Source organism: Chiloscyllium plagiosum, chromosome 4 (genome assembly GCF_004010195.1).
Source record: "Chiloscyllium plagiosum isolate BGI_BamShark_2017 chromosome 4, ASM401019v2, whole genome shotgun sequence".
Lineage (NCBI taxonomy): Eukaryota > Metazoa > Chordata > Chondrichthyes > Orectolobiformes > Hemiscylliidae > Chiloscyllium > Chiloscyllium plagiosum.
Genome location: NC_057713.1, coordinates 73,998,387 through 74,009,587, shown reverse-complemented (window position 1 = coordinate 74,009,587; position 11,201 = coordinate 73,998,387). Strand labels below are relative to the sequence as shown.

At 39.4% G+C, this 11,201-nt stretch overlaps 1 protein-coding gene across 3 annotated transcripts in view; it reads left to right on the top strand.

Moving 5' to 3' along the window:
- The window catches only part of LOC122549125 (frizzled-6-like), a 48,302-nt gene that overhangs the window by 22,216 nt on the left and 14,885 nt on the right, over positions 1–11,201 (top strand). For all 3 annotated transcript variants that reach the window (XM_043688441.1, XM_043688440.1, XM_043688439.1), the window contains exon 3: positions 9,261–9,457. In XM_043688441.1, the coding sequence (XP_043544376.1) occupies positions 9,261–9,457 (197 nt within the window). The remainder of the gene's footprint in view (positions 1–9,260; positions 9,458–11,201) is intronic.

Genomic DNA, 11,201 nt, shown 5'->3' with positions numbered 1-11,201 from the left:
CTCCTCCTCACCCCCACACCCCCGACCATGCACTCTGTCTCTCCTTCCGTCCCCACCACATGCTTTGTCTCCTCTTCCCTTTCCCACGAGCGCTCTTTCCCACCCAATCACCCTACACTATTTGTCTGACATATGGGATGTTTTAATTAAGAGCCTCTCAGCTTTCTTCACATCCCAACCCTTCCTAACTCTTCAATTATCATTGGTATGTGTTATGTGGGGACAGTGTCCCTTCAAGAGCTGAGTCATGTGATACTGGTGAATGTTCAGCCAGTGTTCACTTATTTGTTTGAGCTTTTACAGAGTGCACAGCCTCAGAATAAAAACTGCCCTGTTGGATTGCAGCAAACACTGATTTTGTATGTTCTTAGTTTTGACTAGAACCAGTGATTACCCAATCCAGATTACTCTTTAATAATAGATTTTACCATTTTCTCTACTACTGATGTCAACTGATCTATAGTTCTGTTTTCTCTCTTCCTTCCTTGAACACGAAGGTCGCATTTTCTAACTTCTCATCAACAGAATTTAGGGAATTGTGAATGATCACACACAATGCATTTGCAATAATTATAGCCATTTCTTTGAAAAGCTAAAGGTGTACACTTTCAGATCAAGATGATTTGTCAGCCCTTTGTGGAACTATAGGATCCCCACAGTGTGGAAGCAAGCCATTTGGACTATTGAGTCCCCACTGACCCTGTGAAGAGCATCTTACCTGGACCCACCCTATCTCTATAACCTTGCATTTCCAATGGCTAATCCATCTATCCTGCATACTGTGGGCAATTTAGCATGACCAGTCCACCTAACCTGCGTATCATTAGACCGAGAGAAAAACCTGGAGCTCTCAGAGGAAACCCATGCAGACACAGGGAGAACGTGCAAACTACTTACGGACAGTCACCCGAGGGTGGAATACCCAAGGTCCCTGGTACTGTGATTCAGCAGTGCTAAGCATTGAGCCACCATGCTGTCCCAAGCATTTGTGCAGTGCTGTTTCTTTACTAATAATAATTCAAGTTAATCACACTCAATTCTCCTGAATTTCTAGTAGGTATACCTTCTATTGTAATGAACATACATTTTAAGTTGCAGCATTGCTTGTAATTGAAAAATGATCACTTTACTGCAATTTTATAGTTGGTGTATAACATATTCAAGATTCAATCTGTGAATCAATGGGACTTTTAACATCTGTAAGAAATGTCAACAACAAGAGTGGTTATCTTGGGCCTTATATAGAACATAACCTCTGCAGCAAACTATTTCCTCAGAACCTATGGCAGCACCATCTTTGAGACTGGTTGTTGCTTACCGATCACTTAAGAATCATATAGAGTGCCTTTTTGCAGTAGTTCAAGGTGATGTGTGCACTTTCTTGTATTTCCACCATATGCAGCCTTTTATGTTTCTTGCTGGCTCACTGTTATTTTTATTCTCCCTATTAATTGCTTCTTTATTGCTGAGTTTTTTCAAAACATCTCCAATCCTCAGGTTTAGTACCCTCTTTGACATTGTTATAAGACCCTTATTTCATTTTAAATTATCCTTCACTTATCTGAGTAGCCTAGATGTATTTTTTTCAATGGAGTTTTTATTCTTTAAAGGAACTGGTAAAGAATTATGAATTATTTCTTCAAGTATGTACTATTTGTTGACTACAGTCATTTCTTTGGATCAAATTCCCAATCTAAGACAGCCACCCCGACTTAGTAAATGATCACTGATCCTTGATCATAGCTAATAGTAACAATACATATGCTGCTGTGGCTCAAGAAGGATGCGCAATAAATATTGGCCTTCCCGTGCATTCACATCGCATGAGCAAGATTTTTTTTAAAAATGTACCACTTCCCTTTTGCCTCATTGATTGACTTTGTTTATTTTAAGATTCTGATTCCATTTTTAGCCACATTACTTTCAAACTTATGGAAATCATATTATGATCATTCTTCACAAGAATGCTTAGTTGTAATATAAATTCTGCCTACTTAATTGCACAATATTCGATATAAAGTCAGTTGTTCCCAGGTTGGTCCTCAGCTTATTAGATTTCATAAGAAATAGAATTCCAGAAAGCCCTTTTTAAAATAGTTGTTACTTTACAACAGCTTCCCTGTTCCAGGTTTGAATAAATTTGAGTATTCCTGGCTAAATTGGACTAATTCAGGCATGAATCTGCTTCTTTTCGAGTTGAGGCTTATCCTTTATATCATCTATGAAATTAAGAAAAAAAAAATGCTCTGAGGGATGTGTCAGTGTAGCAATAATAACCTTTCTTGGGAGAAGCAGTTTGTTATAACATGTAGACATACAAATGTTTCTTGCAACCCTAATCCTCTTCAAAAGTACCTGAGCTGCACTCTGCACCAATGTTCAACATATAGGACAATCAATTATTTTGCTGCTGATGTACAATTTTTAGTTCTATCCTGGTTTTTAACATTCTCTTGTTAAGGCTTTTATCACATCACATCTCTCAAATGCTCATTTATTTTCAATCAGCATTTATAGATGAGTGAATTATAGATTCATTCTAAGAAGTAAAGTTTTTGAATTGTTCACATTGTTTACAATTTTGAATAATGCTAGTAACAATTAAGTTTAATCATAGGCTTTTGAATTATGAATATCCCTTTTTTAAGCTATAGTTATGGCCTTCTGGAAATTATCATTGGAAACTATAATCCTAAAGCACAAACAAAATTCCATCGGTTTTATTAATGCAGAAGTATGAATCCACTTAATTTCCAGAAATTTTCCTTGTCTTGTTTTTTCCAAAGATAAGTTGACTTTTGAGACTGTTACCAGTGTTTACATATTCAGTGTTCTCCCTGAGTAGGGTGAAAGTATGACTTCAGACATATTCACAAGTCACAGCAGGCACACTGAGTTTTGCAAGGGCATGTATCTGTAATAAGACACCTTGTCACAACTTTTAATGTGTTAGCTGAAATGTATATGATTAAGAAACATGTTCTTTAGTACATTTACTGTATTTAAATAGGACATGCAGAGGTTTCACTGAAGTTAACTGTAAAATCTTTGAAATTAAAAATCAAATGTGTTTATTTTTAAAACAGTGCTATTCTTTGATTCGTAATCTGGGAGTGTCAAGCTGCTGCTTGTGAACAATACATGTTTTCCTTTTAGCCATGCAGGAAGGATGTACGGAATGCCTGTTCTGCCCCTGGTGGCAAAGTGATGGTTATCAAATCTCTCAATGTTTCATGCATTTGTTAATGTTTCACTTCTGACAAGAGTAGAAGAACATGGGCCCACATTTCACAGAATAGTGGTTTAAGTGTTTGGGTAAATAATAGCAGTAATAATTTGAACTTTTGGAGCTTCTACTTTGTATCTTGCATGACAATTTCAGCTGTAATTGATATCTATTAGCATTCTTTAAAGTAACATTTCTATTAACAATCTCATGTAATTATGCATCTCATGTGGACTGCTGAGATTAAATGGATACATTTGAAACTGGAATTTAATTTTTAACAGGACCTATACAGTTTCAGGACATGATAGTGGTGTGTGTTGGTTTTCATTTTATTCTACGAGGGGAATAGATCATGAGCTGAGCTGCATGTTTACAGTTTTCAGACAGAAATGGCTAAAATATAATGTCCAAACACTGGTAAAATTCTGCTGATTGACTTGTTGCCCCACATTTTATCGACTAAAACCAGAATTTGCCTTGAAATGGTCTTTAAGACCAATGGCTCTCAATGCAGTAATATCAACTTGTGCATTTGTGTGTACTTCTCAAGCACCCTGGGACATCTTGCTACCAGAATTCAAGCTGTGTCTGCAAAACTAAACTTTTAGCCTGTTACGCTTTTGTTACAATTTTATGGTAACTTTTCTATTAGAAATTCCTACATTTGCCTTATGATGGAGCATGTAGTAACAAACTTGTCATTGTGTAATTGTACCTTCCTGTTTGTGGCTGTGTCTTCTCACCCTTCTGCTTATCTTACAGAGGAATTCCTGTGCCTGAGCCAACTTTAGCTCTGACCTGATTTTTAACTCTATAAGTGAATGGGTTTTGATCAAGTTAAAATTGAGCCTATTATGTCATTGCTTCCCAAATTGCTTTAAGACTGTCTATTATAAATAATACCAAAATGCATAAAAGTAAAGGGAAAATGAGTGCAGAGAAAGGCTCTTCGGCTTATCACATCTGCACTGATTTTAAAAAAAACACCTAATTATTTGAATTCAATTTTATGGCACTTGGCCTATAGCCTTGTATGCCTTGGCATCACAAGTGCACAATTTACAGACTATGATTTCCAGACTCCTTGAAAGGGTTCAGAAAAGATTTACAAGGATGTTGCCAGGGTTGGAGGATTTGAACTATAGTGAGAGGTTAAATAGGCTAGGGCTGTTCACCAATCTTTGGGTGAAAAAGGTTTTGCTCACATCTCCATCAGAGAAAAGTACAGCATGGAAACACCCTTCGGTCCAACTCATCCATGCTGACCAGAAATCCCGACACAATCTAGTCCCACCTGCCAGCACCCGGCCCATATCCCTCGAAAGCCTTCCTATTCATATACCCATCCAGATGCCTTTTAAATGTTGCAATTGTACTAGCCTCTACCAGTTCCTCTGGCAGCTCATTCCACACACGTACCACCCTTTGTGTGAAAAAGTTGCCCCTTAGGTCTCTCTTGTATCTTTCTCCTCTCACCCTAAACCTATGCCCTCTAGTTCTGGACTCCCCCACCCCAGGGAAAAGACATTGCCTATTCACCCCTCAGCCTCCACACTCCAGGGAAACAGCCCTAGCCTATTCAACCTCTCCCTATAGTTCAAATCCTCCAACTCTGGCAACATCCTTGTAAATCTTTTCCGAACCCTTTCAAGTTTCACAACATCCTTCTGATTAGATGGAGACCAGAATTGCACGCAATATTCCAAAAGTGGCCTGACCAATGTCCTGCACAGCTGCAACATGACCTCCCAACTCCTGTATTCAATACTCTGACCAATAAAGGAAAGCATACCAAACGCCTCCTTCACTATCCTACCTAACTGTGACTCTACTTTCAAGTAGCTATGAACCTGCACTCCAAGGTCTCATTGTTCAGCAACACTCCTGAGGACCTTACCATTAAGTGTATAAGTCCTGCTAAGGTTTGCTTTCCCAAAATGTAGAACCTTAACATTTATCTAAATTAAACTCCATCTGCCACTTCTCAGGCCATTGGCCCATCTGATCAAGATCACATTGTAATCTGAGGTAACCTTCTTCGCTGTCCGCTGCACCTCCAATTTTGGTGTCAATTGTAAACCCACTAACTATACTTCTCAAGCTCACATCCAAGTCATTTACATAAATGATGAAAAGTAGTGGACCCAGCACTGATCCTTGTGGCACTCCACTGGTCACAGGCCTCCAATCTGAAAAACAACCCTCCACCACCACCCTCTGTCTTCTACCTTTGAACCAGTTCTGTATCCAAATGGCTAGTTCTCCCTGTATTCCATGCGATCTAACCTTGGTAACCAGTCTCCCAAATCCATGACCCCTGATTATTGTTCCCTCCATCAAGGGGAAAAGCTTCTTCCTGTCTGTCCTATCTATGCCCCTCATAATTTTATACATCTTAATTGTGTCTCTGCCTGCGTCCCCCCACCCCAATCTCCTCTCGGTAAGGCAAACAACCCTGATTTGTCCAATGTCTCTTCAGTAAAAGCCAGTGGAGTGATGTTAATGATAAAGTGACAACTGACATTTGGAGTAAAACTGTTCAACAAATAGTATTTAGTGACTGCCATCAATCTCCATCTCAAAGTTCCTTATTACATCAATATTGTACACCCTGCATAATTGATCATTTTGCACTTCTGCTGCCATTTTAAATTCATTCAGAAAAGAGTACACTGTTTCCTATGATTCCTGGATTAGAAGTTGGGTCTGGAGACTTTTTTTGATGTTAAGTATTAACATGCATAGCCATGAATTTGGCAAGATACAAATTCAGAAAAAGTGAACTAGTAGGATTGAGAAGTGAGTGACATAATTCAAATTGCTTAGTTGCCGCCAACTAGAAGAGCAGGAGTTTTATGTAGTTTTTCAGAGTTTACTTTTTATTTCACAGTCATTAACATGAAAACCTGCCCTTCAGCCCAACTTGTCCATGTCGACCAGATTTCCTCAAACTGAACTAGTCCCATTTGCCTGCATTTAGTCCATATCCCTCTAAACCTTTTCTATCCATGTACCTATCCAAATGTCTTTTAAATGTTCTAATTGTTGTAATTGTACCTGCCTCTACAACTTTCCCAGCAGCTTGTTCCATAAGTGCACCACCCTCTGAGTGAAAAAGGTGTCCCTCGGGTCACTTTTAAATCTTTCCCCTCTCACTTTAAATCTATGCCCTCTAATTTTGGACATCCCTACCCTGGGGAAAAGACCTTGGCGAGTCACCTTATCTACACCTGTCATGATTTTGTAAACCTCTATAAAGTCACACTCTGCTGCCTCCATGGAAAAATCTCCCAGCCTCCTCTTAAAACTCAAGCTTTCCAGTCCCAGTAACATGTTTGTTAATCATTTTTGCACTCCTTCCAGTTTTAATAACGTCCTTCCTATTGCAGGGCAACCAGAATTATATGCAGTCCTCCAAATCTGGTCTTTTCTATGTCTTGTACAGCTGTAATATGACGTCCCAACTCTTGTACAGAATGCTCTGACTGATGAAGGTTAAGTTCCTTTGATACTGCCTGATCTGCTGTGCTTTCTCCAGTGCCGTACTTTGACTCTGAGGACGGCAAGCTTACTATGTAAGCCCTGTCCTAGTTAGTCATGCCAAAATGAAACACCTCGCATTCATTTGACTTAAGCTTCATCTGCCGCTCCTTGGCCCATTAGTATATTTGATCAAGATCCCATTGTACTCTTAGATAACCTTCTTCACTGTCTACTATGCCACCAATTTTGGTGTCACCTGCATACCTATTAACCATGCCTCCTAAGTTCTCATGCAGATTGTTTATATAAATGATGAACAACAGTGGACCCAGAAACAATCTTTGCAGCACACCGCTGGTTACAGGCCTCCTGTCTGAACAGTAAGCCTCTATCACAACTCTGTCACCCACTGTCAAGCCGATTTTGTATCCAATTGGCTCACTGTCCCTGGATTCCATGTGATCTAACCTTCTTAACCAGGCTACCATGTTAAACTTAGCTAAAGTCCATGTAGACAATGTCTTTCACTCTACCTTCATCTGTCTTCTTGGTCACCTCTTCAAAAAACTCAACCAAATTTTGAGAGACAAATTTGCCATGTACAAAACCATGCTGACTATCTTTAAGCAGTTCTTACCTTACCAAATGCATATAGATCCTATCTCTCAGAATCCCTTCCAACCTGTCACTGACATTAGGCTCACCAGTCTGTAATTCCTTGACTTTTCCTTGCGGCTTTTCATAAATAATAGCATATCATTAGACACCCTCCAGTCTTCTGGCACCTTTCTGTGACTGTCGTTGATACAGATATATCTACTAGGGCCCCCACAATTTATTTCCTACCTTCCCATAATGTCCTAGGAAACACTTGATCAGGTTGTGGGGATTTATCTACCTTTTTAGCATGTTAAGACCTCCAACACTTCCCTTTCTGTAATGTAAATTGTTTTCAAGATATTGCTGTTCATTTCCCGAAACTCCCTAGCTTCCATGTCTTTCTCCACTAAGTACTGATGAGAAGTATTCATTTAGAATCTCACCCACCTCCCGTGGCTCCACACATAGATGACCTCATTGATCTTTAGGACATTATAGCTCAGTACAGGCCCTTCAGACCTCAATGAAAGACCCCATTCTCTTCCGAGTTGTTCTGTTGCCCTTAATATACTTGTAGAATCTCTTTGGATTCTCATCTACCTTATCTTCTAACACTATCTCATTACCCTTTTTTGCCCTGCTGATTTCCCTTTTAAGTGTACTCCTATACTCTCTATACTCCTCAAAGGATTCACTTGACCCCAGCCGCCTTTATCTGACATATGCTTCCTTCTTTTTCTTGACCAGATCCTCAATGTCTCTAATCATTGGTTCCCTACTCTTGCCAGCCTTGCCCTTCTCACTAACATAAACATGTTGGCCTGTTATCTCACTTTTGAAAGCCTCCCTTTACCTGTAAACAGCCTCTCCAATTAACTTTTGGACGTTCCTGTCCAATAGCATCAAAATTATCCTTGCTGCAATTTAAAACTTTGAATTGTGGACCAGACCTATCCTTTTCCATAACTATTTTAAAACTGATAAAATTATGGTCATTATTCCCAAAGTGCTCCCCCATTAACACTTCAGTCACTTGCACTGTCTTATTTCCCAAGAGGAGGTTGAGTTTTGTTCCTTTTCTAGTAGGACCATTTTGGAGAGTTTTTCTGAAGACACTTAACAAATTCATTCCCATCCAAACCCATAACACTATGGCAGTCCTAGTCTATGTTTGAAAAGTTTAAAAACTCCTATTATTGCAACACTACTATTCTTAGAGCTATCTGTGATATCCTGATATATTTCCTCCTCAAATTGCCACTGACTACTGCAGGTGGGGGGTTATAGAACAATCCCGTCAAAATGATTACCCCCTTCTTATTTCTCAGTTCCACCCATATAGTCTCACTGGAAGACCCTCAAAAATATCCTTTCTAAGTATTGCCATGATATTTTCCCTTATTAAAGTTGCCACATCCACCTGTTTTCTTGCCACCCCTCCTATCCTTTCAATAGCATCTGTACCCCAGAACATTGAGCTGTCAGTCCTGTTCCTTTTTGCTTCCAGTATTTGAAGGAGGCCAAGTGTAGGTATGTTTCCTATTACCCATACAAAGATTTATTTTTCTTTCTAAGCCTGTAGTCTAGTACCTGTGTATTAGAGCCTTTAATAAATTAAACACTGAAACACTTTTCAAGAGAGAGAATGAGGCTTCCACTCGCACACACTTCATATCAAGCAAATGGCTGGGGGAAAGCATTCTGTTCCCTGTTAGCCAGAAGACTGATATCTGGTATGCTAGGGTCTGAAGTAGAATCTAAAGTTAGAGTTGTTTTGAGTCCCCACTAAACCAGTACTGAAGGGCAGAAATTATTATTTTTGTGTTTTGTCGTATCATTTTTACTGTTTCAATTGACATTGTTGTGATGCGATCCAGGAGGAAATGAGTTGAAATTGGGTCACATATCATTCACCATAATAGAGTAATTTTTCTTTTCTCCTCTGCAGCCTTTTCTTCCACTTATGAATCTGCGATGCTCCCCAAATGTGAAAACGTTCCTTTGCAGTGCATTTGTGCCAGCTTGTATGGAAGATCTGCAGATCGTCCCTCCTTGTAGAAAGCTTTGTGAGGAAGTTCTTCAGGACTGTGAAAAACTCATTGAGACATTTGGGATTGCATGGCCAGATGGGTTGCAGTGTGATCAGTAAGAGAATTAACTTTAGTATCAATCTAGATTGTGTGGTGGATCTTTCTGATGGAGAGGGAATAAGATGCAAATCTTTACAATGGAAGCTGTTTCATTGTGAACTGTATTGAATGACACCAAAGATGTAAAATTTAGTAGTTTAAATGAAAATGAATGCTGGAAATACAAAATAATGAAAGATGAAAACGAATTGGAAGACCACAACAAGCATGTTGATCTTTTCTTTTTAAATCATGTTTGATCCTCTTCTTTATGCTTTCTGCATTTGGATTTGCATGTTTTTTTTAATTTCAGTTTAAACCTGATTCCTGCTTGGTCCTCAAAGTTGTAGTTCATCACCAAGCCATCTGTCTCTACCTCTGAAATATCACCTGCCCGTATCTGCAGCATCATTGCAGCAGATACGATCATCCAAACTTTGTCACCTCCAGTGCATCTTTATATTCTCCTTGAACTTGCTTCCTGCATTCAGTTCCCTCAAGCCTTGCCTACTGAACCTCATTTAATGCTCATTTCTCCTTGAATCTCACTGTTTCCTTACCAGATTCTGTCATTGTTTATTTACCAGCTAATGGCAAATGATGCATCATTTGGCTGAGTATGGTATCAAAAAAAGATAGCCAAACTGATTTCAAAGGGAATTAGGGTGGAAACTCTCCCTTGTTTGGATTTATATCTAGCACAAAGGAAGATGATTGTGTTTCTTAGAAAAAAACATCTCAGTTCCAGGACATTTCTACAGAAGTTCCTCATCCAAATAAAGCAATCTGCTTGATTCATCTAACACCCGATGCACTAAGCTTCAAAATTCACTCCATTAACCATTTGGTCACATTAGCAGTAGTCCTGTATATAAGATGCAGCAGCAATATGCCAAGCCAACAACAAAACCCCTTCCTAAACCTGTGATTCTTAGGCTGCCCTTGTCCTTATAAATGCTATGTATAGGAACACCATTAATTGCAAGTTCACCTTAAACCATTCTGACTTAGAATTTTATTGCAATTCCTGCAGTGTTGCTACGTTCCTAATTCTCTCTCTAATGGCACTGTGGTTCTCTCTGTACCAAATGGTTTGCAGCAGTTTAGGATTGGTCAACTATAACCTTCGAAATGGCAGTCAAAATTGGGCAGCCAATGCTGTCCTTACCACCACACACTGATTCCAAAAAAAGAATAATAAGAATCTGTCACAGCATTGCACTCTGATATACCCATTTGCAATCCATCGCACCTCCAATTTTGTGACATTTTTTTTGTCACCTTGATATGCTTTTATTCTTTATTTGGAGGTCTAAGTAACTGGGCTAGGCCAGTACTTGTTGCCCATTCCTAGTCATAGAGTCATAGAGATGTACAGCATGGAAATAGACACTTCGGTCCAACCCGTCCATGCCGACGAGATATCCCAACCCAATCTAGTCCCACCTGGCAGCACCCAGCTCATATCCCTCCAAACCCTTGCTATTCATATACACATCCAGATGCCTTTTGAATGTTGCAATTGTACCAGCCTCCACCACATCCTCTGGCAGCTCATTCCACACACGTACCTAACCAATGTCCTGTAGAGCCGCAACATGACCTCCCAACACCTGTATTCAATACTCTGACCAATAAAGAAAAGCATACCAAACGCCTTCTTCACTATCCTATCTACCTGCGACTCCACTTTCAAGGAGCTATGAACCTGCACTCCAAGGTCTCTTTGTTCAGCAACACTCCCTAGGACCTTACCATTA